The sequence below is a fragment of the Selaginella moellendorffii genome, unplaced genomic scaffold (genome assembly GCF_000143415.4).
Source record: "Selaginella moellendorffii unplaced genomic scaffold, v1.0 SELMOscaffold_7, whole genome shotgun sequence".
NCBI classification, from domain to species: Eukaryota; Viridiplantae; Streptophyta; class Lycopodiopsida; order Selaginellales; family Selaginellaceae; genus Selaginella; species Selaginella moellendorffii.
Window position 1 is genome coordinate 2,261,400 of NW_003314268.1, and position 26,544 is coordinate 2,287,943.

General features: G+C 44.6%; 10 protein-coding genes and 1 non-coding gene across 12 annotated transcripts; 4 read left to right on the plus strand and 7 right to left on the minus strand.

Moving 5' to 3' along the window:
• Nucleotides 1–75: 75 nt before the first annotated feature.
• On the plus strand, nt 76–2,661 carry LOC9652410 (L-aspartate oxidase, chloroplastic). 2 transcript variants are annotated; one of them, XR_002991979.1, is made up of 8 exons: nt 76–168; nt 224–683; nt 744–986; nt 1,036–1,092; nt 1,144–1,224; nt 1,273–1,334; nt 1,386–2,516; nt 2,577–2,661. XR_002991979.1 is itself a non-coding variant. In XM_024671456.1 (7 exons), exons 1-7 carry the CDS (start codon nt 137–139, stop codon nt 2,452–2,454), a joined length of 2,004 nt encoding a protein of 667 aa, XP_024527224.1. In that variant the 5' UTR covers nt 76–136; the 3' UTR covers nt 2,455–2,657. The 2 variants fall into 2 exon arrangements, 1 of the variants encoding a protein (XP_024527224.1); XM_024671456.1 differs by having other exon boundaries at nt 1,386–2,657.
• A 147-nt stretch (nt 2,662–2,808) lies between these two features.
• On the minus strand, nt 2,809–3,837 carry LOC9652472 (transcription factor FAMA). The gene is made up of 3 exons (XM_024671526.1): nt 3,355–3,837; nt 3,100–3,291; nt 2,809–3,042 (listed from the first exon to the last, which is right to left on the minus strand). Exons 1-3 carry the CDS (start codon nt 3,835–3,837, stop codon nt 2,809–2,811), a joined length of 909 nt encoding a protein of 302 aa, XP_024527294.1.
• Nucleotides 3,838–4,238: 401 nt separating this feature from the next.
• Nucleotides 4,239–5,853, minus strand: LOC9633727. The gene is made up of 2 exons (XM_002966604.2): nt 5,748–5,853; nt 4,239–5,551 (listed from the first exon to the last, which is right to left on the minus strand). The coding sequence occupies exon 2, from the start codon at nt 5,274–5,276 to the stop codon at nt 4,362–4,364; it is 915 nt and encodes a 304-aa protein (XP_002966650.1). The 5' UTR covers nt 5,277–5,551; nt 5,748–5,853; the 3' UTR covers nt 4,239–4,361.
• Nucleotides 5,854–6,016: 163 nt separating this feature from the next.
• Nucleotides 6,017–6,089, plus strand: TRNAE-CUC. Its single transcript has one exon. It is a non-coding gene; the product is annotated as a tRNA-Glu (tRNA).
• A 555-nt stretch (nt 6,090–6,644) lies between these two features.
• On the minus strand, nt 6,645–8,011 carry LOC9633728 (50S ribosomal protein L6). The gene is made up of 3 exons (XM_002966605.2): nt 7,728–8,011; nt 7,399–7,662; nt 6,645–7,239 (listed from the first exon to the last, which is right to left on the minus strand). The coding sequence occupies exons 1-3, from the start codon at nt 8,009–8,011 to the stop codon at nt 6,900–6,902; spliced, it is 888 nt and encodes a 295-aa protein (XP_002966651.2). The 3' UTR covers nt 6,645–6,899.
• Nucleotides 8,012–8,607: 596 nt separating this feature from the next.
• LOC112345154 lies at nt 8,608–9,268 on the minus strand. Its single transcript, XM_024671341.1, has 2 exons — nt 9,008–9,268; nt 8,608–8,933 (listed from the first exon to the last, which is right to left on the minus strand). The coding sequence occupies exons 1-2, from the start codon at nt 9,171–9,173 to the stop codon at nt 8,764–8,766; spliced, it is 336 nt and encodes a 111-aa protein (XP_024527109.1). The 5' UTR covers nt 9,174–9,268; the 3' UTR covers nt 8,608–8,763.
• Nucleotides 9,269–9,939: 671 nt separating this feature from the next.
• Nucleotides 9,940–12,319, minus strand: LOC9633729 (guanylate kinase 1). Its single transcript, XM_024671340.1, has 11 exons — nt 11,989–12,319; nt 11,753–11,906; nt 11,643–11,692; nt 11,448–11,564; nt 11,219–11,398; nt 10,827–11,168; nt 10,639–10,760; nt 10,449–10,584; nt 10,358–10,397; nt 10,250–10,301; nt 9,940–10,195 (listed from the first exon to the last, which is right to left on the minus strand). The coding sequence occupies exons 1-11, from the start codon at nt 12,088–12,090 to the stop codon at nt 10,033–10,035; spliced, it is 1,458 nt and encodes a 485-aa protein (XP_024527108.1). The 5' UTR covers nt 12,091–12,319; the 3' UTR covers nt 9,940–10,032.
• Nucleotides 12,320–12,382: 63 nt separating this feature from the next.
• On the plus strand, nt 12,383–13,846 carry LOC9633730. Its single transcript, XM_002966243.2, has 4 exons — nt 12,383–12,989; nt 13,050–13,202; nt 13,323–13,528; nt 13,576–13,846. The coding sequence occupies exons 1-4, from the start codon at nt 12,564–12,566 to the stop codon at nt 13,769–13,771; spliced, it is 981 nt and encodes a 326-aa protein (XP_002966289.1). The 5' UTR covers nt 12,383–12,563; the 3' UTR covers nt 13,772–13,846.
• On the minus strand, nt 13,833–14,790 carry LOC9652473 (uncharacterized protein At2g34160). Its single transcript, XM_002966607.2, has 6 exons — nt 14,684–14,790; nt 14,483–14,611; nt 14,354–14,402; nt 14,226–14,288; nt 14,095–14,159; nt 13,833–14,021 (listed from the first exon to the last, which is right to left on the minus strand). Exons 2-6 carry the CDS (start codon nt 14,588–14,590, stop codon nt 13,920–13,922), a joined length of 387 nt encoding a protein of 128 aa, XP_002966653.1. The 5' UTR covers nt 14,591–14,611; nt 14,684–14,790; the 3' UTR covers nt 13,833–13,919.
• LOC112345090 (ribosome biogenesis protein NOP53-like) lies at nt 14,688–16,519 on the minus strand. The gene is made up of 11 exons (XM_024671115.1): nt 16,332–16,519; nt 16,109–16,281; nt 16,008–16,056; nt 15,923–15,954; nt 15,763–15,861; nt 15,517–15,701; nt 15,350–15,469; nt 15,174–15,296; nt 15,044–15,110; nt 14,920–14,996; nt 14,688–14,859 (listed from the first exon to the last, which is right to left on the minus strand). Exons 1-11 carry the CDS (start codon nt 16,498–16,500, stop codon nt 14,727–14,729), a joined length of 1,227 nt encoding a protein of 408 aa, XP_024526883.1. The 5' UTR covers nt 16,501–16,519; the 3' UTR covers nt 14,688–14,726.
• Nucleotides 16,520–16,781: 262 nt separating this feature from the next.
• On the plus strand, nt 16,782–20,301 carry LOC9633731 (general transcription and DNA repair factor IIH helicase subunit XPB1). Its single transcript, XM_024671527.1, has 18 exons — nt 16,782–16,941; nt 16,997–17,171; nt 17,248–17,470; nt 17,534–17,596; nt 17,651–17,752; nt 17,806–17,886; nt 17,941–18,028; nt 18,083–18,420; nt 18,469–18,544; nt 18,598–18,788; nt 18,844–19,007; nt 19,058–19,130; nt 19,185–19,298; nt 19,352–19,432; nt 19,484–19,543; nt 19,599–19,682; nt 19,729–19,871; nt 19,931–20,301. The coding sequence occupies exons 1-18, from the start codon at nt 16,782–16,784 to the stop codon at nt 19,992–19,994; spliced, it is 2,280 nt and encodes a 759-aa protein (XP_024527295.1). The 3' UTR covers nt 19,995–20,301.
• Nucleotides 20,302–26,544: the final 6,243 nt, after the last annotated feature.

Below are 26,544 nucleotides of genomic sequence, written 5' to 3' on the forward strand. Positions count from 1 at the left end.
CGCTCAAGGAAATTTCTTTAATCGATGGATTTCATATAAATAGGGCCGCGCCATCCCTTTGCTTAAGAGTGGGCGGAAGAAGAGAGAAGGCGCCGGTCTAGCGCCTAGGGTTTGAGCGAGCGATCGCAGCTGGGAGATGGCGTCTGTGCAGCTGTGCGCTGGAATCAGGTACCTTGATCGAGCGTTCGGTGTCTCGGGATTGCTGATCCCTTTATCTTGGCAGATCGTCTCACTCTCCCATGGATTTTGGAGCTCCCTGCTTGAGAGGGGCCAGCTTCTCGGCGTATTTCGCTCCCGGCTTGTCGAGTTTTCGATCGGTGGATGCCTCTTTGGCGCTGTGTCAAGCCTCGAATCGCTTCCTTACAATCAAGGCTGCCGCAAATGGGAGGATTTCCTCACACCAGAATGGCCGCCATTCAAGAACACGTCTGGATGATGGAAGCTCGACGAAATATTTCGACTTCTTGGTGATTGGGAGCGGTGTTGCTGGCCTTCGGTATGCGTTGGACGTTGCGAAGTTTGGATCGGTGGCTATCATCACCAAGTCGGAGCCACAGGAGAGCAATACGAGATATGCCCAAGGGGGAGTCAGTGCTGTTCTAGACCCGTCCGATTCAGTGGAGAATCATATGAGAGATACAATCGTGGCTGGGGCCTTTCTTTGTGACGAAGAAACAGTGGAGGTAAGTTCATCTTAGTTGCAATCAGCGTTTTGGTAGACACGTCGTTTCTACGAATGACAGGTAGTGTGCAGGGAGGGCCCCGAGCGTGTAAAAGAGCTCATGGCCTTTGGAGCTTCTTTTGATCATAGCGAAGATGGCCAGCTCCATCTTGCAAGAGAAGGTGGCCACTCGCATCACCGGATAGTTCACACCGCTGATATGACTGGGAGGGAGATTGAGCGTGCGTTGCTCACCGCTGTCAAAAACAATGCCTCCATCTCAATCTTTGAGCATCATTTTGCTCTGGACCTTCTCACACACGAGGTTTGTTGGTCAACTATTTCTTTGTACTGTGACTGAGACAACTTTACAGGATGGCAACACAATCACGTGTCACGGCTTGGATACTTTGAATGTCAGAACCAAAGAGGTGAGGAGTCTAGCGAGTTCTTTCATCCAAAGCTGATCACGCTCTGTTCAGGTGGTTCGATTTATTTCAGCTGTGACTCTGCTGGCCACCGGAGGCGCGGGTCACATTTATCCTAGTACTACCAATCCACTGGTAATCTAAATGCTGTACTCTTCACAACTTACGCGTTCTATGTCGCAGGTTGCAACCGGTGATGGAGTCGCTATGGGGCATCGTGCGCAGGCAGTGATTTCTAACATGGAGTATGTTTTTCTTCTTTGTCCTCAAATGTTCTCTAACCAGTCAAATCGCAGATTCGTGCAGTTCCATCCAACCGCCTTGGCTGACGACGGTCTACCAATCAAGCCAAAGTCACGTGAGAATGCTTTTCTCATTACCGAAGCTGTCCGAGGTGCAGGAGGAAAGCTCTTTAACATGGCCAGGGAAAGATTCATGCCTCTGTATGACGCCCGAGGGGAGTTGGCCCCGAGGGATGTGGTGGCTCGGAGCATCGACGATCAACTCAAGAAGAACAACGAGAAATTTGTCTACCTCGACATCAGCCACAAGCCTGCGGGCGAGGTTCTCGGCCACTTTCCAAACATCGCGCGGGAATGCTTGAAGTGTGGACTAGACATCACAAAGGAACCAATACCAGTCGTACCAGCCGCGCACTATATGTGCGGTGGAATCCAAACAGGATTGTCCGGTCAGACCTCCATAGAAGGATTGTACGCAGCAGGCGAGGTTACATGCACGGGCTTGCACGGGGCCAACAGGCTAGCAAGCAACTCTCTGCTGGAAGCGCTTGTGTTCGCTCAACGAGCCGTCAACCCGTCAAAAGATCACTTTCAACGGGTACAGGGATCGTACAGGGCAGTGGATGAGGCTCGTGAATGGACCCGTCCGCTGGAGTCGACAGCTATCCTCGAAGACAGTCAGATGGAAGAAATCAGAAAGTTCACGGCCGTTCAGAGAAAGTCGCTGCAGCAGATAATGTGGAACTTCGTAGGCATAGTGAGGTCCACGGAACGGCTGGAGATCGCACAGCGACGGCTGGAAGAGCTAGAAACTTCATGGCAGGATCATTTATTCAGGCACGGGTGGAAGCCAAACATGGTGGACCTGGAGGTCTGTGAGATGCGGAACTTGATATGTGTCGCTCGCGTCGTTGTTAGAAGTGCACTGTCAAGACGTGAGAGTCGGGGCCTACATTACACCACCGATTATCCAGACTTGGTGGAGAGCAGGAGGCTACCTACGGTCTTAATCCCGGCGTACTGGAACTCTGGGCTGGTGAACAGATTGAGTACGGGCTCTGTGTCTTCGAGAGCAGTAAAGACAACGCAAGAGTTCCAGCCGAAAACACCTGTTCAGGCTTGAAACTCTCTGGAAGGTCGTCAGTTACAGCAAGATGTGATACTTATTGCCGCGGGATGGGAGTGGTATGTCTGTCTGTAGATATTGACAATCAATTTGTTTTTGACACTGAGTTTCTATTCCAGGAGAAACTTTTGTCAATCACGATAAGTCATTGTTGTGTCAATCATCTGAATGAGCAAGAACACAAAGCAAGCAAGGTACTATCAAGTCTCCCTCCAGAGAATTTATGTAGATGGAATACACTGGAAGCTACAAATGGTCTGAAAATTGTGGTATTTTACTCCGTGCGACTAGCTGCGAGCTCTAGAGTTGCGATCAACTCCTCGGTGCTGGTATTGCTCGAGCTGAGCTGAATTAACGAAAAGAAAAATAGAGGTACGAAATCATATTCGTGATCAATATTACCTCAACAGTGAAGAAGAGAATGGCATGGCTTCCTAGAGTTGCAATGTTCGACTGGATCACCTGCGCTTGGCAGCTCTCGAGGGTCGCCAGAATTCGTAAGGCAAGTCCTGGACTTCGCATGCAAACCATCTTGATTATCGCTTGTCCTCCTATTGACTGTAGCTCAATGTCTGCAGGCTTCACCTGAACGCAAACTTCTTAAGCACGGCGTTAGTGATCAAGACGGAAGTAAATGCTTACGCTCAGGTTCTCTCCTTGATCTGCGTTTGACGACGTTGCTATTCTCCTCTCGGGATTTGTTTCTGCTGGCAGTGCTCGTCTCTTGTGACGGTGGGAAGTCTTGCTGTTGGCCGTCGACTGCAGCTCCTTGAGCTTCTTCTCCAGCTCAAGAACGTAGTTGATTGTCTCGCCAACGATGGACGCCTTGTCTTTCTGAGACGCGGGTAAAGCAACTGAGTAGATGTTCGTTAGAGAATAATTAGCTCACGGCTTTACCTTGGTTGACTTTGGCAGCAACGCTTTGAGCGCCGTGAACTTCTCGTTCATCTCCTCGCGCCTCTGCCTCTCGGCCAGGATGTGGTTCTCCCTCTGGAATTGCGTCCGGTGGGGCGTCTTCTCCGACCTCATGAGCTCGGCTTGGCACAGGGCCTGGTAAGCCAGCATCTCCTGCTTCGCCTGGGCCTCGTTGATCGAACCAAAGGGAGCGTCCTGCTCGCCTCCAAACTGGAGCTGTGGTTGCAAGAGCTGGTGTTGGTGGTGGGAACCGGGAGTGAAGATGCCGCTGCCGCTGCCCCCGTTTGGAACCGGCAGGAGCTCCTGGAACTCGTTCTTGAACGGCATTTGGTTGCAGCTCCGAAGATCCTCGTCGACAACAGAGACGGTGGCCGGGGATTCCCAGTACCTGTCCGACTTGGTGGGATCGAAGCCTCCTCCCTCGTCCTGCTGATAGACGGGAGGAAACGACGAGCTGGGTAACATCGTGAATTTCTTTCTTCTCTCTCTCTCTCCTTTCTCTCTAATCTTTTCCTCTTTCTCTCTTCTCTTTTTTGCTATAGAGCCGGCTCTGGATCCACAGGATCGCCCTCCGCGTCCATAGCCAAGGCCCACGAAGAACAGAAAGAGACGGGCTCGACACGAGCGGGTTATTTTGAATGGGGAATGATTCGGGCGCATATTCGCGGGGATTTTATGCGCGAAGACACGGGGACGACGACTGCACACGTCGTGCTGACGTCCCCATCTCCATGCAACTTTACCTCGTGACGACATTTTACTCCACTCTTCCGGTATGTGGCTTGTTTCCATTTGCTCGCTCAAATCCAGCAGGAATGTCCGCTTCTCCGATTTAGCTGTGCTCTTGGCTTGTGCAGATTTCAATAAGCTCGAAGAAGCAGTTTTTGTTATCCAAAACGAACAAAAAGTGAAAAGAGATGATAAGCGAGCGGCATGACGAAAGTGGAGATAGGTACGAAACTTTTTACGTACGTAAATCCAGTACCTCGTCACGCCTTTGTTCCCTGTTCCAGCCCCGCGGCGCTTTCAACGACCATCTTTCGCCCGCCACACGGGCCTTGACAGAAGACGTCGATGATTTGGGGCGGCGGAGCTGGAACTGGAGCTGTAGCTGGAGCCGGGGCTGAGACGAGCGACGGAGAAGTCGGGCTCGTAGCTGGAGACGAAGAACCCGGGCCTGTAGACAGCAGCGACGACGAATCGCTCGAAGTGGACGACAGGCTTTTGATAGCGGCATCGGAGATATCAGAACTTCCAAAGCTTCCGCTGCTGGATTCGCCACCACCACCACCACCCCCGATCAACCCGTGCTCCGCCTCGCCATCCTCGTCCTCGTCATACTTGAGCTGCAAGATGAGCCTGCCTTTCGTCCGGATGGGCCGGAACATGAGCTGCTTGGGGACCTTGAGCTCCTGGAGCACGAACCGGCCGTGACTCCTGATCGGGTGAAGCGCCACCAGCGGCATCTGGCACGGGAACTGCGACGGCCCCTTCCTCGCCAGCGATGGCAGCGGTGGAGGAAAGATCCTCACGACGCGTCGGCACTCCACTTCCTCGTCGTCCTCCACCTCCAGAGATGATGTTCCAGCAGCACCGCCGCTACTACTTTCCACTGCTCTTCTCCGCAAGAAGCTCGAGTCCTCTCGGTGGTGGTGGTGGTGGTGGTAGACGCTCGGCGAGGAAGAAGTTCCCGTGAGTTTATCCTTGGCCTTTGTGTTATATGATCCCAGTGACTCCACGACTAGTCCTGTTCTATCCTCGTCCCCCCCTCGCTTTTTTACGAGCACGTCCTTTTCACTCGACCTACTTGCGGGCTTTAAACCACCAAAGCTTTCCACAACGCTGGCTGCATTGACCGGCGGCGTGAAAATTTTCATGCTCTCTGGAAGAGGCTCCAAAGGCATAGCGTTAGCGATACCCACTCTCTTCCCTCCAACTAGGACTACGCTAACTCTTCCTCTCCGAAATAAATAGAAAGAGCCATCTCTTGGTCTCCTCCCAGCGCGATCTATCCCCCCTCGAGAGAAAATCACTGCGATCTATCTCTCTCCCTCCTTTCTTGCTTCCCTCACTCAACAAAGAGCTGCGACACTCACCGGCTCGATCGGCGACGGAAAGATCGCTCCTTCTCCATTGAAATCCCAGGCGCCCGACCCACATTCCTCGCGGCGCTCGCAATCTGGCACAAGAAGTCGATATTTCAGGATTGCGGGATTGCGATCCATGCACGGCGGCCACACGAAGAAAGATTCAAGCAAGAAGAAGGAAAAAAGGCAAGCAAGGAAGAACACAACTGGCTGTGACCGCTGGAATTGGCGAATCACGACACACCACCAGTCAATGCAAGATTCTTTTGGCCTCGAGCGAGCGCATACCGTCATTGCTCGCTGGCCGCCGCGCTAAAACCTAACGCCAGCAATTGATCCGCTCGAGTGCGATCCCGCCATGGATCGATCGAGCAATCCGGCGCCTCGGGAAAAATCTCCACGATTCACGCAAAGAAGGGCACTTGGTTGTCTGGAAAGGAAACTGTGAGCCCTTGGATACGTTGGCCGCGTTTAGATGCAGCAAACGGCTGCGGCGCTGCCACGTACCACGTCACAAAGCCTATATGATGAAAAGAATTCGGGGCTTACTATAGGATTCCGTTGTAGTCTAGTCGGTCAGGATACTCGGCTCTCACCCGAGAGACCCGGGTTCAATTCCCGGCAACGGAAGTTTTGTAAGTTTAATTATTTTTTCTTAAACTCCCGCCACTACACAATCCAATAAGCTCCGAATTTCAACGAGCAAAAATTGCTTTTAGATTATTATTATTTATTATTTGATTGATAATAACATAAGTATGCTTTGTTTCTAGTTAATAGTAACAAGCACAAGAACAATTTCCAACACAATTACAAACAACATATGGATCAGGACAATAATATGGAGAGCATTCACGACCCACTCTTAAAGGATGTAAAACTCCACCCTAGGGGAGCTTGCTTGCTGGAATAATACTTGGGATTGCATCTCTAGACCCTGCAACAAGAGAAAAATCATCAAGAAATCACTATATTATATTGAAGTTCTGAAGAAACAAAGATTTTCACATTGCTAAATACTGGCATTGTTTTTTGTGTAACTTTAATTTGTTTTATTTTGTGCTTTATGCCTTTAACTATAATCTAAGGCTCTCCACACATAAATTTCCACAAGCCTCTACTCGAAACTCTTCCTCGACAACCGTGCTGTGAATGCCTTAGAGAAATGCCCGGACATGCCCGATGTGCCACAACATCGTGTCGTGGAATTCCTTGACGATGGGGTACGTGCGGGAGGGGTGCTAGGTAAACGCTAGAACCTATTTCGCGGCTCTCATGAGAATTCCAAGAACAAGGAACATCAAGAGCTATATCCTAGAGAAGGGAATGGAATAAGATCACGGGCTCAAAGGTCACTGAATAGCTCCTACCTTTGTGGGGAATGCTTTGGTGAATTTGTATGCCAAGTGTGGAAGCAGCAAATCTCTCTTCGTTCAAGAGCTACTTCTTCTTTTTGTCTTTCTTGGTCTCCTTTCTTCTCACTTTCTCGTCAGCGTATCGGATGCCTTTGCCTTTGTATGGCTCGGGCTTTCGCTTGGATCGAACGAGCGCCGCAAAGTTTCCGAGGAGCACATTGTCGCGCCCCGAGACTGTGATCTTGGTGTTCTCCTCCACCACCGCCGTGATCCCGTCGGGGATGGCCACCACCTCGGGCATTTTGAAGCCGATGTTGAGCAGCAGCTTGTTTCCCTGCACCACCGCTCGGTAGCCAACTCCGACCATGATCAGCTTCTTCTCGAATCCCTGTGAAACTCCCACCACCATGTTGCTCAGCAGCTGCCTGGAGAAATCAAAGAGAGAAAAATCAAAGATCGATGAAAAACAAGGAAACTAAACTCTGAGAAACCACAACTCAAAACTACGAGGGAGAGAAAGTAATGCACACTGGAACAAACCAAACTAGAAGAAGAAAGGAAAAGAATGAGAATGTCGAGCTTACCGTGACAAACCGTGCATGGCTCGAGATTTCTTCGTCTCCATCACTCTCTTGAGGATGAGAGTATCGTTCTCCAGCGTGATGCGAACCTCGTCGCGGAACGTCCACGACAAGCTCCCCAGCGGGCCCGTGACTTCCACAAGCTGTCCATCGATTTTCACAGTGACTCCCTTTGGAACAGGCACTGGCTTCCTTCCGATCTTGGACTCCTTCTCCAGGATCAGCGGATACTCTCGCTTGCCACCGAGGATAGCTTGCCGAAGCCCACTGCGATCCTAGAAAACATCTCCATCAGATTTTTCCTGGAGCGATCAAAGTGTTTCGTCTTTCACCTCTTTCGCAGGTAGCGCAAGCCCAGCTTGTTCATCAGCTTCTTCCCTTCCAGCAGGCTGCAAAAATCCTCCACAAGGGCGCGGAGGGTCCAGTTCGTGGAGGAGTGGAACATTGCGCTGGCGAAGACGAGCTCCGGCGATCTACCATCCTCTGCTGGGGCTGCCGAAGATTCTTCCGATTTACCTGGCATTTCAATTGCGTCTGTGGGCGCAGTGCACATTGGGCGCACTGGGAACGCGTGCCGCGCCCATAATCTCCTGCGCAAGCACGCGCGCAACGCCATAGCCATAAACCCTAAAACCCGAGGGTTTTATCATTTGTATTTGTATTTTGTTTAGTTTTCGTTAATTATAATTTAAACATGACCTAAGCTAAGTAGGGCAAAACCTAGGGCAATGCACTTATCCCACTTGCCCAAGCGTTACCGCAGTTTATCTGTTTAAATAGTGTGGTGAATAAACAGTGGTTAACCTGTTGGGTTGTAGAGTATGCATCTGATGACCCGTCTGTGTGTCTCGAAGTCTAAGTCATATTCCGATCCAATAGGTTTTTGTAAGAAACGTATACTTTTGTTTCGAGAGCTGCTTATTTCCGCCTCCTTATCTGCTCTTGGCACGCATTGCAACTCAAGGTTTTGATGATCCAAAGGAGTACATTTTGTACATGGGCGCCGTGCATGTATCGCTTCTGTAAGGTACGAGAAAACTCTCCAGTTGAGAGTTGCCACGTGGTTTTGTACATGTCTTCTAGAGATATTTCTTTGGTCCCGATCTTGTCAAAACCAGAAGTCTAGCAGAATTCGTATTAAACTTTTTGTAGTTTCATTGCGCTGCCAATTTTTGGAGCAGGTGCCATTGCCGTCACAAATTACCCGATCGATGACAATTTCAAGTACATGATTTTGTCATTGCAATTCCAATGTGCAGCGCGGTTTACTTCCACAGCGAAGAAGAAAAAAAAAAAAAAAACAGAGAAACTTTTAGCTGGTCACCCGACATTCATTTTGTCACCGCTAGAATCGCGAGAGCTAAGCCTTCAAAACTTAAGTTTCTTCTGCCTGTGCTTCTCCTTTTTCAGCCTTCCTCTGCTCTTGCTCCTCTTCTTGATCGATTTCTTGGGCTTGAGAGACGACGACGCCATCATGTCCGTCTCCATTGCGCCACTGCCGCTCTTCTCCTGTTCCTCCACTTTCTCTTCTTCTATCTCTGCGGGAGAGAAACAAAACCCCAGAAATCCCCAGCTGTGAGCACAAGAGCTACAAAATGCGGTATAGACTCACCCATGGCGCTGCTCTCGCGGCGGCGCACCTCCACCTTGGGCGCCGCCATGGCCGCCTCGAGCGCCGCCTGCTTCTCTAGCTCCTTCTTCTCGAAGTGCGGCTCTGCAATCTCCCGCTTGATCGTCCTCAGTCGCATCTTGCGCTTGGATCGCAGCGACTTGGCCATCGCTCCAAAATTTAGGGCTTTTCGGGAAATTCTAGGGCATTTGGATCTCTTAGTTGTATAACAATTTGTTTTACTTTGCAGTATAAGTAATCACTTACCCCTAGCTATGCTTGGAATAGTTCTTCACGCGAATGCTCTGCCGGGCGGACGAATCATCGCCAATTCTCGTCGATTTCCAGTCGCCACGGCCTCGCTGGGCCAGCGACTGGAGAGATTTCCCGACGATTCAAGCAGCTCCAGGTCTGCCAAGAGAGAGGATCCAGCGCCATGGCGTAGAACAAACAAAGAGGGCCACGAGAGCGAGTGTGGCTCCATTCTCATTTGCGTCTGGAACATCCCTCTCACTGTGAAGCGCCGCGAGTTTAACTTCCTCATGGCGCGCCTCCCGGGCGTGGAGCGCTGGGACTTCGTCTCGAGGGGGCCATCCCAGCAATCGGTGGGCTACGCTTACTGCGAGTGTCCCACCATGGAGGACGCCGAAGAGACGATGTGGCTCGTCCGGAGCTTCCGCGTCGCCAACACCAAGCTCCGAGCCAACCTCTTCGATCCCAGCCGGGTCGACTGGTCCTTCTCGCCTGGAAAAATCCGAGCTTCTCGCCAGCGGCGCGAGAACCAAGAGAACTCGGAGGTGCTCGAGCAGCCTGATCCTGGGAAGCTACAGAGAACATCACCTGGGAAGAAAAATGTCGTGAGGAGGAAGAAGCCGCCACCTCCTACGAGAGCTTTTACTCGTGAGAGGCCACCGAGTAGGAGACTGCTGCTAGGATACGCAAATTCTCGGCCTGTTGTTGTGAATGGTCACGAGGAGACTGGTCAGTGAACAAAATTGGTTCCTAGCAAGCAGCGAAATATAAGTTTGCTACTTCCCCAGCCTCACAACGATGCTCTCGCCATCGTTTGCCGTCATGAGAATCTCTAAGTCGCTGAGGTGAAGCGCGTTAGTGTACTTGCAGGGTATTTGTTTTTCGCTGGCTTCTACCGGCTGCCATTTGGTAAAACCGGGCGAAACATCCACCAAATGCCTGAAAGCAGAGCTTTTTGAGTGGAAAAGATTTCCAGCTTTGAAGAAAGCTTACACTTTGATATGGTCAATTTCTGGTTTGAGTCCAGTTACGAGTTTGCGGGAGGCTGCAAGAAGGAAGAATAGATTGTCAGACGAGAGACAAAGAAAAGGAAACTTCTACCTGGGATTTCGGCACCATCGTCAACGAGACCAAGGATACCCTGCGATGAAAATTTGCCAGTTTGTTTTATGCAAGAAGGATGATCGGTTACCTTCAGCTGCTTGTAGGTGGACTCAAGGTCGTCGTTCACTAAGACATGATCAAAGAGAAAAGGGTCTTTACCGAGCTCAAGCTCTCGCTTTGCGTTTTGAAGCCGCTTCATTACTTGTTCCTCTGTCTCCGTTCCCCTGGGAAACACTCTCAAAGTATGAGCTCACACGAAAACTTAAAAACCATTTTACCTCCCGCGAAGACGCTTTTCCAGCTCTTCAAAAGATGGGGGCAATATGAAGATAAATAATGCTTCCATCGAGCTCTGTCGCACAGACTTAGCTCCCTGTACATCAATGTCCAGGATGCATCGCTGCCAGAGAAACTCAGAGTTAAAACAAATCACCAAAACTAGAGCTTTAAGTAGGAGAAGTCCAACCTTTCCTCCATCAGAGACTGCTTCAACCGCTGAAATGCTAGTGCCATACATGTTCCCGTGCACGTTGGCGTGCTCCAGAAACATCCCCTCGTTGACAGCAAGCTCCATGCTATCACGGCTTGTGAAATGGTAGTGTACACCATCAAGTTCTTTCTCTCGCGGCTTTCTTGTTGTGTGACTGACTGAGAATCCAAACTTGTCCGGGAACTCTTGCATTAGCTTCGCTATCAGAGTTCCTTTGCCAACGCCGGACGGACCACAGATGACGACAGGCAGTGTGTCGCGTCTGGCTTTACCCCAAGAAATTACTTCCTCCCCAGCTCGTCCGTGTGGTGTACCGATCTGCAAGCAAGCGATAGATCATGAACAGGACACTTCTGGTCATTACGTACCTTTAGAAGCCAGTTATCCTTGTCATCGTAAACAAGTAGCCTGTCCTTTTCCAGTGTCAGACACGAGAACCCATCCCGTGGACAGGGCGGGGTTCCTAAAATCTTTGGAGCAGTCCATCGATTGTTGATGGTGTCCAATAAATAAACGTCAGTCGAAAGCTCGTTGTCACCGAGCAAAACCTGACACAAACTCACGATAAAGATCAGAGCTACAACTCCAAACTCTTACAATCTTTTCACCGGCAGTTGCAGCTGCTACAACTTCTGATGCCTCCGCAGAGCGTCCAGATACATTTTTCGTGCACCACTTGCGCTCCACCGTGTCGAACTTGAGTAGCGTGGCACCCTGAAACATTTCCAGCCTGAAGCACATGAAATGCAAGCTTCGGAAGCTCTATCAAAATGCAGTAGCATTCTTGCTCACCTTGCCAGAGCTCGAAGTTCTCTCGATCATGTAGATGGAAGATCCAGCTCCTAGAGAAGACAAAAAAGAAGTCAGCAAATTTACGATGAGACACTTCTCGAAAGAAGAACCTGCAAGTAAAAACTCTTGTTGTCTACTTGTCAACGCTTTCCTAGCGAGCTCGTTCTCAAAAAGAAAAGGAACTTTGTTCCAGCTTTCTAGATTGCTGTCCAGTTCAAACACTTCCAGATCCTTGTTCTCTTCATTTCTACCAATGGCATACACCTAAAAAAGGCAAAAAGAGAAAGAATGACAAAATCAGAGAAGAAAATATCAAGCGCATCGAAATTTGGAGCCTAAACTTCACCATAGAGATCCTCGCGGAGTTGTCTGTGATGCCAACCAGGCCGTGGCGGAATCGCAATGGAAGAGGCCCACTCTCGGCGACTCTGTGCCAATTGTACCTCATCGCGGAAAAGCTCCAAGGGTCACAGACCTCGAAACCCGAAACCCTGGCAGGGATCACGAGGCGAGATCGCCAATCGCCCGGATCGATCGCGCGGCCCGGCAAGATCGAAGGAGGACAATGCGCGGGAGCTGGATCCAACGCAGGCGATCGAGCGCCGCGTCGGTGGCCCGCAAATCGAATCACACCCTATTCTACCACTCACGCCGCGTACTGCGCCTCCTTTCCCACACAGTTTCCTCCATTCAACGAAACACGAGGAATATACTTGTTAGGCGAAAGTAACATTCCAAGCATATTCGGTGGGCAAATGCCCCAACTGGGCATTTGAAAATCCATCGCTGGATGATCTTGCGCGGCGGCATGGGCGACGCGATGGATCAATCGATGGATCGATCGCCTCCTCCTCTTGGCGAGATCCACTTCTCTTTCTTGCAGGTACTGCTGGAATTAGGGTTCTCCAATTCACTCGGAGGATGGGCATATTGGTCCTTCCGGCGTGTCACAGCTTCTACGCCAGGGTTCCCGATGCGCTGCTGGACGAATGCAATCCTTCGCCCAGCTGCTCGGGCAGGGCGCCAATCTCCCGTGGCGCTGGATTGAGGAACGCATTCAGCCGGAGAGGGAGGAGGACGAGAAGACTAGGTTTTGTGCTGCATTGCAGCGGCTTTTCACCAGATTCGCCGAGCAATGGCGATGGCGATGGCGATGGCGAGGAGGAGGAACAAGAATCCAAGGCGGATGAGAACGCTCCCGGGTTCTGGGAGAGCGAGGAGAACAAGAAGAAGCTGGATGAAATCCAGCAAATGCAAGAGCTCGTGGCGGAGGCCGAGAGGCTGGAAAAGGAATTGGAGGGCGACACGAAAGAGAGAGCTGCAAAGTTCCAAGAGGAGCTCGCTCGTGTAAGTCATTCTCAGATTTTATTTGTAAGGATGTTTGATTTTTCTATGGTTCTTCTCCAGAGAGCTAAAGAACAGGCCCAGCAGCGAAAGCAAGCTGCGGTGATGTTTGATCTTGGACAACGAGCTTATGGCAAAGGAAGCTATGGCAAAGCAGTGGAATTTCTGGAAGCTGCATTGACAAACGTTCCCAAGGCATCCAACCTTGGAGGCGAGGTAAATCTCCTTTGGCTTTGTTTCTTCAAGCTAAACTTTCTTCCGCGAACTTTGGAAGCTTGTTCTTGCGTGAACTTTCGTGAACTTTGGAACTAACTTTCGGGAACTCTTTTAAGACAGATCCAAATCTGGCTGGCAATGGCATACGAGGCTCACAATCGTCATGACGACTGCATTAGCCTCTACAAGCGGCTCGAGAGCTCTCATCCCAACAAGGCGATCCGGAGACAAGCTGCTGATCTCCGCTACATTCTCGAAGCACCCAAGCTCAAAATCTCCAGCAATGAGCGAGTGACAATCCCCCTGATTGATGCGTACTCTCAAAGGTTTGGCCACTCTTTCTTCCTCGTTACTGATGAATGATCCTTGGCAGCTCGCAAAAAACTTGGAGCCAGATGGCCCGAGAGCGTAAGCAGCGCCTGGCGAGCAGCAGCGGCAAAAAGTCCCAAAAAAAATCGGAGGATTGGATCGAGTGGAATCCTCCGAAATGGGAGAAGAGCCCATACTTCTGGGTGGCTGTCACAGTGTGGTTGACACTGGCGGGGATTTCACTCATGTTCCAAGATTAAGTTTTCTCGTTGTAGCTTAAGTCCTGTCAAAAAAATTATCTTTCAAGCTTAAGAAGAGGAATGATCGAAGAAAAACAGCTATTAGCAAAAAGTTACCACACAAAATTCAAAATACAAAGCCTCTTTTGTTGTTTGGATCGTTTTCTTCTCACTCTGCTTCCGCCTGCTCGGGCGCACCTCCGTTTTCATCCGCAGCCGCGGCCGCCATGATCTCGTCGAACTGTGCAGACTTTGTGAGAACGATTTCCATCTGTGACAAAATCGCAGAGAGAAGAGAGAAAAGAAGAAGTTTTAGCCTGAGAAACAAGCACAAAATTCCATACCTTCGCTTTCTGGACTGATCGTCCCCGAGTTTCATCGCCTATGTCGATGGTGGAGGTCGATATTCCTGAAAGAGCGTCGTTTGAATAACACACCGAGGAGGAAGTAAGGAAAAGGTTAAAGAGGAATTTACTCTTCTCCACGGCGAGACCATTGTTCTTGAGAATTTCCACCACGGTGACCACTGTAGCGATTGCTGCAAACACAAGGAAACAAAACGATTTAGAATCAAGAAAAAAAAGAGGGTACGAGAGAACATACCCATTCCCAGGGCCGAGAGCTCAACCTCATTGTATTGCTGCATAAATCTCTGCCAGGAACAAGAATTTCCCATCGCATTGGAGCGCTAAATCGCGAGGAAGCGAGACAAAGAGCGAGAAATCTGTGTACCTTTGCGAGATTGACATAGAAGAAGAGCGGCTTCTTGGTATTGGACACCTGAATCCGGTTCTTCTTCGCGGATTCCACGCCATTGGCGTCAATCGCGACTTGCGCCATGCCTGGAGGATCACTTGCTACCTGCGAGGCCGAGCATTGATCCCAGAGGGAAACGAAACGAGCGCCATTGCGGTCGCGAAGAGATGGACTCACCGGCAAATCTCCCAAATTTTAGGGCAACAATCCCAAAACTTTTTTATTTTACAGGAAGAACAGCTAAAGCGTGTTTTCTTGCTTCTCTCTCGGCCACCATACTTGCGTGTGTTTCTCGTTCTTTGGCTCCCTTCGTGCCACTCTCGTAGTTCACCCACATCTTTGCCACTTTCTTCCTGGAAAAAAAATGAGAACAAAATGTGAGTACCAAGAATTTTATTTTCTAGTGATCTTACTTGACAGGAACCCGAGGTTCCACGAGTCCTCGCCGCTGCAAGCTCTTGTATCTCTCTCGAAGCAAAGAGTAGCATCCCTGGCGTCGATAGAAAATTTAGTCCCACTACAGTTTGCAACAATTACCTTTAGTTTTCGCAATGATCCAGTGACTTCCTCGGAAAGCAGGACTTTCACGGAGTCTGGCTTGAACCTGTCAAAGAGATTTTAGCGAGTGCTACTGCTGGAGAAGAAAGCTTTCATTCAAGGGACTTACTTGTGCTTTCCCAGTCGCGGTGGACAATTGGCTTGCCGTTCCTTCTTTGAAACCATGCGTCGAGTCCATATCTTTTTTTTCTCTTCATCCTCGACTTGGATGGCTTCCTTGATTTCTGGAAGTCTGAGAACAAGAACAAACTTAAAAAGACAGATCTAAACTTGCATTTTAAAAACCTGTTTATCTCCTCCATTAACTTGGCCTGCTCCTTTCTCATGGCTTCCTGCTTCAGCATCTCTTTCTTCCTTGCTTTCTTGTTAAGATCAGTCCTCGTGAGTTTCTTGACTTTGATCGCCCTGAAAAATATCAATGTTTGAGCAAGAAAAATCTGTATTTTCTCAACCTGGAAACAGCATCTTCATCCTCTTGAATAGTGTCTCCATCGTTATCGTCCTGATCAGCTTCAATGAAATACATGTCCTCTTCATCGATTACGCTGCCAGGGACTTGCAAAGGTATTGGTTCGGGTTCCAATTCTTTCTTATAGACTTGTTGCATTTCTTGAGCAACAGCTGCACCTAATGCTTCCTAATACACAAAACCGAACTTAAAAAATAAAAATAAAAAATTAAGGAAGAGTGATATCAACCTGATGATCCTCATAGGTAGGATTGAAAGAACATCCGGGCGCATCGATCTCCACTGCTGGAGTATTTGGTAAAGCTGTGTTTCCGAAACGAGCCAAATGCTGCGATGTATACACACAAGACTAAGTAAAAGCTTCACATTGTTATGAAAGAGCTACACACCTTCGCCCATTTGGATTTGATAGCTTCATCCTCTGCCATATCAATCAAGACGTCAAAACAAGCTAACAAAGAGAAACCAAGTTACCTTCCCAGAGATCAAAGGGACCATTTTGTTTTGCTGCATCTTTTCCTGCCTAAGAGTAAACTTCATTCTATCAAGTGTTTACTGTAGGAAAAAGAACTGACTTCGCTACGAGGAACCTTGTTGCGTTTTTGAGGACGCTTTGCTAAATCCCTATCTTTGAGCTTGCGCTTGTTCGATGCTGGAAGCGCTGGCACCAGCGAGCTTCTCTGGAGCACGCTGTCACAGTGCAAAACTTTGCCCCTGTGCCGATCGATCTTCCTTCGCACGCTCTCATCTACACAAGGCTTCGAGAAGCAAAATGCGGCATAATCCCCGAGCTATTACCTCCCGATTTGTCGACAAAGAAGAGAGAATCGTTGGAAACAGAGCCGAGAAGAGCGCCGCCGCTACGCTCCTCGCGCCCAGACCGCTCAACAAGCTCTTCTAGATCGTTCGTGGGGATGTTACGCCGCCACGCCTTCTTCCCCTTCCTCGACGTCTTTGCCTTGCCCATTCTTCCGCACAACCCTAAACCCTAGAGAAACGAATATCCTTACAGTCATCTCAATTACTTTTAAGTCCTTGGCATTGACACAGTTAATAATGGTTTTAGTGTTTGTTCTATGTGGCTATCACATGTCCCTCATGACCCCTTGATCCCGGCTCGATTCCCAGCAAGCAAAACCAGAATTTGAGGAATTCCTAGACCTTTTTTAAATTCGTAGCTTTGTGGGCCGCAGGATTTAACCAATGACAGCCGTCGGATGGTAAATGGTAAAAGGTTTTTTGTTTTAAATGGGTATAAAAGGAGCGATAAAGCTTGGGTTAGGGTTTCTGATGAGCGATCGCCCCAGCAAGAAACAGAGGAGGGCGCCGTCGTCGTCACAAGAAATCGCGGCGCCGATCGCAGCGGCGCCAGTCGATGATGATGTCGAGTACATCGAGGCGGAGGAGGGTAATTCCGGTGTTTTCATCGGTGTTGCGTCTCTAATTCCTGCTCTTGTTCGCAGAAGAGCCAGAAGAGAACACGAAACAAAAGGATTTCAGCGCGCTCGAGCTGAAATCGGACCATGACAGGCGGCCGATCCTTGTCGGCTGCGATGGTCGAATTTTTCTCGAGACTTTCTCCCCGCTCTACAAGCAAGCTTACGATTTTCTCATTGCGGTTGCGGAGCCAGTGTGCAGGTGAATTGTTTTTCTTTTCATCCTTTGTCAGCCTGCGCGAGTGAGCGAACGAACTTTTTCTTTGTGATTTCTTTAGGCCAGAGCATATGCACGAGTACAGCCTCACTCCACATTCTCTCTACGCTGCCGTATCGTTTGGTTTGGAAACGTCCGCCGTGATCACCGTGCTCGAGCGCCTGTCCAAGGCCAAGTTGCCATCGACAGTGTTGGATTTCATCCGGAAAGCAACTCTCAATTGTGGCAAAGCCAAGCTCGTTCTTCAAAAAAATCGCTACTTTATTGAGTCGCCGAATGACGAGGTACATGCTTAACGTTCAGCCTTCAGGCACTCTCATCTTTTTCGTAAACGGCTGCTGCTACAGATATTTAAGAAATTCTTGAACGACCCTGTTATCGCCCGAGCGAGGATATTCAACACGACTCAGGTGAGCTAGATTCTTGGCCTGTATCAGAATGGCTCAGGAAATTCAAAGTCGCAGATATCTGTTTCTGCCGAGAGCCTACCGACAGACTTGGAGTCTCTGACGGGTGAAGTAGCGGAGGAGCGAAAAGTTCACTCTTTTGAAATCGATCCAGATCAGGTGAGGTTGTTTCTGCTCATGACAAAATCTCACGATGTGCCGTCCATTTGCAGGTGGAGCTTGTAAAACAGCGCTGCCTGTCACCTGATTTAAGTTATCCATTGCTTGAAGAATACGACTTTAGAAATGATACGGTACTCAAAACTTCATTCTCCTTTTGCATTTGATGCTAACTTTTGCGCTTCCAGGTAAATCCTGAGTTGAGTATCGAGCTCAAACCTCAGGCTCAACCTCGGCCGTATCAAGAAAAGAGCCTGAGCAAGATGTTTGGAAATGGTGCACAGAAGTTTTGAAATTCTTTTTTGCCCGGTATTGATCTGTCTTTTGTAGGTCGTGCGAGGTCGGGAATAATTGTTCTTCCTTGTGGAGCTGGTAAATCACTCGTTGGAGTATCTGCAGCATGCCGCATTCGGAGAAGCTGTCTCTGCTTGGCCACTAACGCCGTGTCCGTGGATCAATGGGCGTTTCAGTTCAAGCTCTGGTCGACCATTCGTGACGATCAGATTTGCAGATTCACATCAGACAGCAAAGACAAATTCAAAGGAAACGCATGCGTTATTGTTACCACTTACAATATGGTCGCTTTCAAGGGAAAGAGATCGGAAGAGTCTGAGAAAGTGATTGAGCTCATAAGAAGCCGTGAATGGGGCTTGCTTCTTATGGACGAGGTAGAGTTGAAATCCATCTTTTGCAAGGATTGCTAATATTTCGTATAGGTGCATGTCGTGCCAGCTCATATGTTTCGAAAAGTGATTAGCATCACCAAGTCGCACTGCAAGCTTGGACTAACTGGTTTGCGCATAGCTTATCTTACTGTGAATCTCACCTGAGTGTTTTTCTTTCAGCCACTCTTGTGAGAGAGGACGAGCGTATTACTGATTTGAACTTTCTGATTGGTCCAAAACTTTACGAAGCAAACTGGCTAGACCTCGTGAAAAATGGCTACATTGCCAACGTTCAGTGCGCGGAGGTCTGGTGTCCCATGACGAAAGAGTTTTATGCAGAGTATCTGAAGAAGGAAAACAAGAAACAGCAGGTAAGACGCTTCAGTTTTTTGTATGTTTTTAAAATTGTAGCTGTGTAACTGGCAGGCCTTATACGTCATGAACCCAAACAAGTTTCGAGCTTGCGAGTTTCTTGTTCGCTTTCATGAGCAGCAGCGCGGTGACAAGATTATAGTTTTCTCTGATAATCTTTTTGCACTGCGAGAGTATGCTACTAAACTGAAGAAGCCTTTCATATACGGTCCTACGAGGTACTATATCAAACATTTTCCAAGCCTGAGTTTGTGGTGTTCCTTTCCAGTCATCAAGAGCGGACAAAGATTCTATACGCCTTTAAGCACAGTCTTGATGTGAACACCGTATTTCTGTCAAAGGTTTTTATTTAAATGATCGATTTGCATGGCCGGTTTATTACATTTTTTTGACAGGTTGGAGACAATTCAATCGACATACCAGAGGCAAATGTGATCATCCAAATATCATCACATGCTGGTTCTAGACGGCAGGAAGCACAGCGGCTGGGGCGAATTTTAAGAGCAAAGGTTTTCCTTCTATTTCTTTTTTGCTTTACTTTTCAACGTCATGTTATGGTCAGGGAAAACCATGTGACCGAGTAAGAGGTGGCTCGGAAGAGTACAATGCTTTCTTTTACTCCTTGGTCTCGACAGATACACAGGTGAGACTTAGCTTTTCCTGACAGCATGCAACTGAGCTCTTGGCATTGCAGGAGATGTATTATTCATCTAAGAGGCAGCAGTTTCTCATCGACCAGGGATATAGTTTCAAGGTTAGAAGATCCACCTTACATTGTACTCTTGGTTCATCATGGTTAGGATATGCAGGTGCTTACAAATTTGCCACCATCTGATAGTGGCACAGATTTGAGCTACAGTAACCTACAAGATCAAATGGATCTATTGTTAAAGGTATGGTTTCAGGTGGACAAACGTAGAAACTGATTGAATGCAACAGGTTTTAAATGCGGGAGAAGATGCCGCTGGTGTCGAGAAACTGGAACACGATGCAGATGATATTGCCAACTTGAAAATTCGTCGCACAGCTGGGTCCATGAGCGCGATGTCTGGTGCCAAAGGTAGATTGTATACAGAATTCAGGTAAGCCGAATCAAATAGCCTGTGTTTTATTTCATTGGTGGTGGTGGTGGTGCTAATAGTGGACGAGGCAAACCGCGCGACCCTAACAAGCGACATAATCTGTTCAAAACCAGATACAAATAGGAGGGAAACGATTCAGCTCATCGCACACCTCGTCCATGCACACGCCAGAGCAAGTTCGTGTCGCCTTTTTTCGTGTCTGGGAGGTGACGAATCTGGAAACAAAACCGTGCTTGTCAGATCCAGCCTGCAGTCTGCTTTGTATTGTTAGGAGCAAGTCATTTGGATCTCAAGCAGTAAGTCTATTGTGCTGTCCAGAGTTTCCTGGTTGGCTCGAAAGAGATTCTAGCATCTAAAATAGGATCTTTATATACTGAATTGCGAGTTTAGTTAATGCATTTTATGTTAAATAAGAGGTCAAGTGAATGTAGTACATGTTAAAGTTTTTTCAGAAACATGCTTTTAAATAATGTAATGGGATTTTGGTAGCCATTGGATTAGTTTTAATTTAAACTTTTTGCTCCTATATATAAGTTAGTGTTTTTGGGCTAATTGATATACATATTTCATATATTTTCTTTCTATATTCCATGCACTCATATTGGTGGAGATGAAGGGTAGTTTTAATTGTCCCTGAGGAGTGTTAAGATTTGGGATTTTGATTTTGATTTAGCTTTTGAATTATCTAGATCTTTTTTTTCTTATTATTTTTCTTAATTTCTTTTGTGCTCTTTTTTTTTCATTCATCTTTATGGTAAAGCAGTAGCCTTCTCCTCTTTTGACTCTAGAGTAATAATTGGTGCACTTAATCAATGTTATGTGGTTGTAATTGAATAATCAGATTTAATTGATACCAACATTTATAGTGCATGGTACAACTTCTTTTTCTTTTGCTACCAATCCTCGCATTCAATTGGAGTTCTTTTGTAGGCATTTTGGGGATGACATGTACTATTGGTTCGATCACTTCACAGTGATTGCCATATATCATTCTAGGGATGATGCTCAACATTTGCATGAATTTCGACATGTTTCCAAGGGACGGCACTATAGTGGTATAATAGTTTGAGTGTAGCCATTTGTGAGAATTGAAATATTCTCCTAGACGTTTTCAAATGCGCATTTGGACATGCCAATGATTGTGATAATGCCTTCTAACAATTGCATCATCTTCATCAAGGGCTATCTAAGTCAATGATGCAATTTGATATTCACTTTCGAAGCTTTGTGCAGAGTCAAATATGTCAAAGCAAATCAAGTTAGTTAACACTTCATTAAGATTTGGCAGGCTTGTGCATGCACTTGCTCCAACCACCATTGATAATGCCTTTCGTTTGGCACAATGTTATGAGACATTGCATTTTCCACTTCTTGTTAGCTCCACTTCTTGTGGCAGAGCATATTAGACATAGTGCGACTTGTCCCCACCAAGAAAAGATCCCTTACTGTCATAAATAATATTAATGGGATAATTTCATTTCAATAGAGGTTGATGCTATTGTTGCCCAAGTTCAAGGATTAGGATGAAGACGTCGCCATGGCCGTGATGTCCATTGCTAAGCATATGATGAAGTTAGTCACACTTATTGGTATTGTTGGTGTTTTCCGAATTAGTGACTTCCATTTCCTAAATAGAGACTTTGGCATCAACAATGTCTCGTTAGTGTTGTTGCAGTGGAAGAAGAATCAAGCAAGTAATAAAGGGATTTTGCGTGAATAAATTAGTGACCCTTCCATCTTTCTTTTAGGAGTATTATCAAGAAGTTCACTCGACATTAATTCATTTAATATTTACTTTCCAAACTTATTTTTATACTGAGAGGTCTCTTATTATTCACTTTATGTTGATTGATACAGGCTTAAATTTATCTTTTATTGCTCAGCCTGTTACCATACGTTGCCGTCTATATTTGCATTGTGCGGCAGAGCCATTTCATTCTTTATGGTAATGGTTGTATACATGCATGTGCACAAGATAAGGCAGACATTATTGTGTGTGTAGGCAATATTAAGCTTAAGTTGCAGTTATTGCAAGTGGTGCCAAATTAAATTTTTGACCTCATCCTTAATATGGATTGGTTACGGCACAATGATGCCAAGTGTGACTTTAAAGTTTCTCCCCTTTATCTTATACTTTTTAATATTTTTTTCATTCCTTTCACTTTTATACTTTTTCATCCATTTACTTTTACTTTTGCTTCCATCACTTTTGTCTCTTTACTTCCTCCTAAATTTCTATCTTATTCCTATTTTTCTTTTTTCAATCCCTCCGATAGTCTTTGTGTTGTAGTAGTTGACCAGACTCATAAAGGAGTATGCTGATCTTTTTGATTTTGACCTATTATCTGGGGCTAAAATTGCAATATATCATTTTATTCCAACTAGGGATGCTCATTTAATCAAGATTCTTATTTAGCGGAAGTCATCCAAAGAAATCAAGATTTTATATGCAAACATTAATGAAATGTTGCAAAAGGGAGTTATTTAGATGTTGTGGAGTCCTTGGGCATGTGAACCTTATTTTGTGGCGAAGCTTAATGAGAGTATTCGTTTTTGCATTAACTATTGTCTGTTAAATAAAGTAACGATCCCGAATGTGTACCCTTTTCCTCACACTATTGATCTCTTGAATTGTCTGGGGAGAAGTCGTTAATTTACCAAGTTAAATCTTTCTTCTAGGTATTGGTAAATATTGATAGGCAAAAAAGATATTCTTAAAATTGTTTTTTATATACCATTTGGTTTGTACGAGTTTTTGGTGATGTTATTTAGTTTGAACAATGCTCCAACAGCGATGATGGATGAAGTTCTTTACGATATGCTATAGGTGATTGCTAACTTTATTAATGATGTCTTAATCCACTTGGATGGGATATTGGAATAACACATTTGTGATATTTGTAAAATGTTAGATTGGCTACAGGAAGTTAGTTTAAAACTGAAGTGGTCGAAGTGTGTGTTTGAGTACTAAGAACATGACTTATCTTGGGTACCATATTTCTCGTGAGGGTTTGCAAGTTGATCCTGACAAACTTTTAGCTGTTCTAATGTTCTTTACTTTGAAGTGTGTGAATGATTTATTACACTTCCTAGGTAAAATGCAGTATCTCAGTCATTTTGTTGATCATCTTTTTTATTGCACTACACCGTTGCAAACATTGCTGAAGTTATCAATATCATCTTTCATCTGGTCTATAGACTGTGAGTGGGAGTTTACAGATCTCAAAGAGCTATTGACGACTCCTTCAATTTTAGCCTATACTCAACTTTTCATTTTGTTTGTGGATGCTTATGATATCAATCTTGGAGATTTTTTGATGCAAGAGAGCTTGAGTGTGTTTGGTTAGCGCTATCCCATTGTATATATCAACCATACATTACAATCAATAGAGGTGAATTACTCCACAACAAAGAAAAAGTGTTTAGCAGCATTTTGGGGTTTTAAGAAATTTCATGTATATCTACATTATTCTTGGACATTATTATAAGTTGATCATGCTATAATTACTTCATTATTGAAATAGAAGAACTTGGTTAGACGTACTATTTGGTGGGCTTTGAAACTTCAAATATATGATTTTGATGTTGTTCATCGCTTGGGAGTTCTATGGCTGATGTTGATGCCTTTTTTTGAACTTCTCTTCCTTTTTCACTCTCTCCTCATGTATTTTACAAACCTGTTGTTCCAACATTTATGGATTTTTTTGATAAAGATTCCATATCATCAGTAGTTGCTATACTTGACGTTCAATGTCCACAAGGTGCAAAACAGGATTTACCTTCTCTTGACGAAGTTTGTGAGGCTTAAAAGATTTAGTTGTGGATTCGAAGGCTTCATGATGGGTTTAAGAATTTTGCATCACTTACTGATGATTTGCCATTTTTGGCATTTACATTCTCAATATCACCTTAAGGATGGTCTTCTTTATTTTGTGGAGACAAATCCTAATAATCATTTACAGCTGATAGTGCTTTAAATCTTTATTCTATGCTTTCTCCATGTCTACTATGATTCTCCTATTCTAAGTGGGTATATGGGACAATATCGTGTGACCGAAAAGTTGTACAAGTCTTTTTATTAGCTAGAAATGCAATGTGATGTTATTCAATATGTGTGTAACTGCGTTTGGTGCTAAACTCATAATACTCCCTCTTGTGTTGCGAAAGAAAGGTTGAAGTTAATTGTAATTTTCTGTCCATTTGAGTTAGTGGTGTTTAATTTGATGGGACCTTTTCCACGACCGACTATTGACAACGAGTATGTCATCATTGCTTTTAACTACTTGATTTGTTAGGTGGAAGTTAGTGTTTTTGCTTACGAGTTTGCAACTATTGTTGGATACTTCTTCCTCAATTGAGTGGTGTTTAAACATTCCTGTTTAGAGCAGATTCTTTCGGATAATAATCTTATATTTATGGTTAAGGCATTTCACGTTTGACATTTCAATTATACGCCACACTTTCACGAGTGCTTATCATACACAATTAAACGATTTGGTGGAATGACTTTTTTGGACCTTTAAAGGGATGATCGCAAAGTACATGAACTTTCAGTATTCGAATTGGGATAGTTATTTGCCGTCTCTTCAGTATGTATATGTCATAAGGCAAAGTTCTATTCATGTTTCACCATATAAACTCTTATATGGTTATGATCCAGTACTACCAATGGAGTTTGATTTACCTTTATAATTGTTGCAAGCTGCCGACGCTAGGTCATGGGATTAGTATTTGATGAGCATTCTTCCACTTGTCTGAGCAAAATTTGCCAAACACCTGGGCCATGTACAAGTGGGATAACAACAGTGCTACAACTCTTATTATCATCCATCTATAAAGTATAAAGTGGATGACTTGATATTAGTTTATTTTCCCCATCTTACAGTATATTGTTTATTTAAAGGGCTCCTTACTTAGTGGAAAGGTCCATATCAAGTGTAGTGGCAAGTTGGACTATAAATTTATAAGGTTCAGCATGACATTTAACAAATTGATCCTCCAAAAATTGTGCATGTGCAATGCTTAAAACACTTTTTACAAAGGGATTAAGAACAATTAACATCATCTATAAATCCATCGATACCTCCTTTTAATGTTCTTCTAGATCCCGACCCATTCACAAGAGAACCCTGATAGTCTTTTATCATTCTGAGAGGAGAGGGCAATATAAGGTTCAAGTGTATAGTTACAATGCTGTATACTAATATTAGCATAATAGGATTTTGGTATCCATTGGATTGATTTCAATCTAAACCATATGTTCATGTATATAAGCTAGAATTTTTTGGCTAATTGATATGCACATTTCTTCTATTCTTTTTCCATATTCCATGCACTCACATTTATTTATTTATTTGCAATTATTTAAAAATATTAAAACTAAATTAGCATTTTTTCTAGTTTTTATGAGAAAAGAAAATTAATGCTTAATTCTATATAAATAACACCTTTTTGAGGGATACAAAAATACAAATGGTTATTCAAAAAATTAAAATATAATAAATAACATATGCTGATACAACTATAGTGTTTAGTGTTATTAATTCCTAAAAATACTTGAATAGATTATATTTTACTATTTCCCCTTGTCTACCCTTGAGATAATTTTTCAAAGTTGAAAAATGCAAAGCAAAATAATTAAGAAAAGAAAATATGTAATGTACTTCTTAAAACAATTACAATATTTATTTTATATTCACAATTAATAATTTTATAGAATAATTTAAAGAAAAAATCTAGAAGGTTTTTAAAAATTAAAAATTAAAAAATTTATAATCATTTTTTGAAGGGAAGAAATATAACAAGTGCAATGAAAGTTTTTAAAAAGAATCATGATATGGAATAAGTAATTAATAAGGATAGTAGAGTCTTGATGTTGCCCCGTAAACATGGAAATTATTTTATTTCACTACAGTTTTTAAAGTTTTCATTTGAATAGTTTAAAAGTTTTTATATAGTTAAATATATTTATATTCATACTAAGTAAGAATAATAAATAAGTTATTTTATATTAAATAAAAACATAAAAACATTAAATATTATTAATTTTTACTCTATATGATTACATTTTCAATAATTTTAATAAACTTATTAAATAAATTACAAATATAATTTTACTTGTTAGTTAAAAAGTGAGGGAAATAAATCTTCTAGATTTTAAAAAATCCTATTTTTTCTAGAGTTTTCTTGTATGAAATGTTTTTTGGAAAGTGTAAACTTTTATAACTAAAGTCAAGGAAAATTATAAAGAGGCTAAATTATTTAGAAAATTTACATGATTTTACTTAATATTTTTGTACTAAAACATAAAAACTTTCATCTTTCATTTACTTTCTACTTGGGTTAACAAAACCTAATACTAAAAAGAAGTTGTCTAAAATTTAAAATTTAAAATATTTATATAATATGTCCCATGCAAATATTATAATGCACTTTATTTGTTATAATAACAACAAAAATTGTGATTGTGTGAATATTCAAGTTTTTATGCAATTTAAAAAACATTAATTAACACATCTTTGAATAAAAATTACTCCAATTGCTATATATAGGAGTGTTTTATAAACATGCAAAAGATTAAAGGAAAGGGTGGATTCACCCCAATTAAGTGTGATTACTTTGTATGGGTGAAATTTATTCATACCATACCAAACAGATTGCCATGAACTCAAAT

Bases quoted from the DNA above. Each gene is read 5' to 3' on its own strand.
- LOC9652410 (XM_024671456.1), top strand. From the start codon at position 137: ATGGCGTCTGTGCAGCTGTGCGCTGGAATCAG. The intron at 684-743 runs GTAAGTTCATCT...TACGAATGACAG, and splicing joins GTGACGAAGAAACAGTGGAG to GTAGTGTGCAGGGAGGGCCC. The intron at 1,335-1,385 runs GTATGTTTTTCT...GTCAAATCGCAG, and splicing joins GCAGTGATTTCTAACATGGA to ATTCGTGCAGTTCCATCCAA.
- LOC9652472 (XM_024671526.1), bottom strand. From the start codon at position 3,837: ATGTTACCCAGCTCGTCGTTTCCTCCCGTCTATCAGCAGGACGAGGGA. The intron at 3,292-3,354 runs GTAAAGCCGTGA...CCCGCGTCTCAG, and splicing joins TGCTGCCAAAGTCAACCAAG to AAAGACAAGGCGTCCATCGT. The intron at 3,043-3,099 runs GTAAGCATTTAC...GTTTGCGTTCAG, and splicing joins ATCAAGGAGAGAACCTGAGC to GTGAAGCCTGCAGACATTGA.
- LOC9633727 (XM_002966604.2), bottom strand. From the start codon at position 5,276: ATGCCTTTGGAGCCTCTTCCAGAGAGCATGAAAATTTTCACGCCGCCG.
- LOC9633728 (XM_002966605.2), bottom strand. From the start codon at position 8,011: ATGGCGTTGCGCGCGTGCTTGCGCAGGAGATTATGGGCGCGGCACGCG. The intron at 7,663-7,727 runs GTGAAAGACGAA...CTAGGATCGCAG, and splicing joins TTGCGCTACCTGCGAAAGAG to TGGGCTTCGGCAAGCTATCC. The intron at 7,240-7,398 runs GTAAGCTCGACA...TGATTTCTCCAG, and splicing joins GCCATGCACGGTTTGTCACG to GCAGCTGCTGAGCAACATGG.
- LOC112345154 (XM_024671341.1), bottom strand. From the start codon at position 9,173: ATGGCCAAGTCGCTGCGATCCAAGCGCAAGATGCGACTGAGGACGATC. The intron at 8,934-9,007 runs GTGAGTCTATAC...TCTCTCCCGCAG, and splicing joins CCGCGAGAGCAGCGCCATGG to AGATAGAAGAAGAGAAAGTG.
- LOC9633729 (XM_024671340.1), bottom strand. From the start codon at position 12,090: ATGAGGTACAATTGGCACAGAGTCGCCGAGAGTGGGCCTCTTCCATTG. The intron at 11,565-11,642 runs GTGAGCAAGAAT...GAAATGTTTCAG, and splicing joins GAACTTCGAGCTCTGGCAAG to GGTGCCACGCTACTCAAGTT. The intron at 10,302-10,357 runs GTAGAAGTTTCC...TCCTTCTTGCAG, and splicing joins CGATGGTGCCGAAATCCCAG to CCTCCCGCAAACTCGTAACT.
- LOC9633730 (XM_002966243.2), top strand. From the start codon at position 12,564: ATGGGCATATTGGTCCTTCCGGCGTGTCACAGCTTCTACGCCAGGGTT. The intron at 12,990-13,049 runs GTAAGTCATTCT...GTTCTTCTCCAG, and splicing joins TCCAAGAGGAGCTCGCTCGT to AGAGCTAAAGAACAGGCCCA. The intron at 13,529-13,575 runs GTTTGGCCACTC...GATCCTTGGCAG, and splicing joins ATTGATGCGTACTCTCAAAG to CTCGCAAAAAACTTGGAGCC.
- LOC9652473 (XM_002966607.2), bottom strand. From the start codon at position 14,590: ATGGCGCAAGTCGCGATTGACGCCAATGGCGTGGAATCCGCGAAGAAG. The intron at 14,289-14,353 runs GTATGTTCTCTC...TTGTGTTTGCAG, and splicing joins GCTCTCGGCCCTGGGAATGG to CAATCGCTACAGTGGTCACC. The intron at 14,022-14,094 runs GTATGGAATTTT...ATTTTGTCACAG, and splicing joins GATCAGTCCAGAAAGCGAAG to ATGGAAATCGTTCTCACAAA.
- LOC112345090 (XM_024671115.1), bottom strand. From the start codon at position 16,500: ATGGGCAAGGCAAAGACGTCGAGGAAGGGGAAGAAGGCGTGGCGGCGT. The intron at 15,862-15,922 runs GTGTGTAGCTCT...TATACATCGCAG, and splicing joins TCAAATCCAAATGGGCGAAG to CATTTGGCTCGTTTCGGAAA. The intron at 15,702-15,762 runs GTTGATATCACT...TTTGTGTATTAG, and splicing joins CTACCTATGAGGATCATCAG to GAAGCATTAGGTGCAGCTGT.
- LOC9633731 (XM_024671527.1), top strand. From the start codon at position 16,782: ATGGGTATAAAAGGAGCGATAAAGCTTGGGTTAGGGTTTCTGATGAGC. The intron at 17,887-17,940 runs GTACTCAAAACT...TTGCGCTTCCAG, and splicing joins ACGACTTTAGAAATGATACG to GTAAATCCTGAGTTGAGTAT. The intron at 18,545-18,597 runs GTTTGCGCATAG...TTTTTCTTTCAG, and splicing joins CTGCAAGCTTGGACTAACTG to CCACTCTTGTGAGAGAGGAC.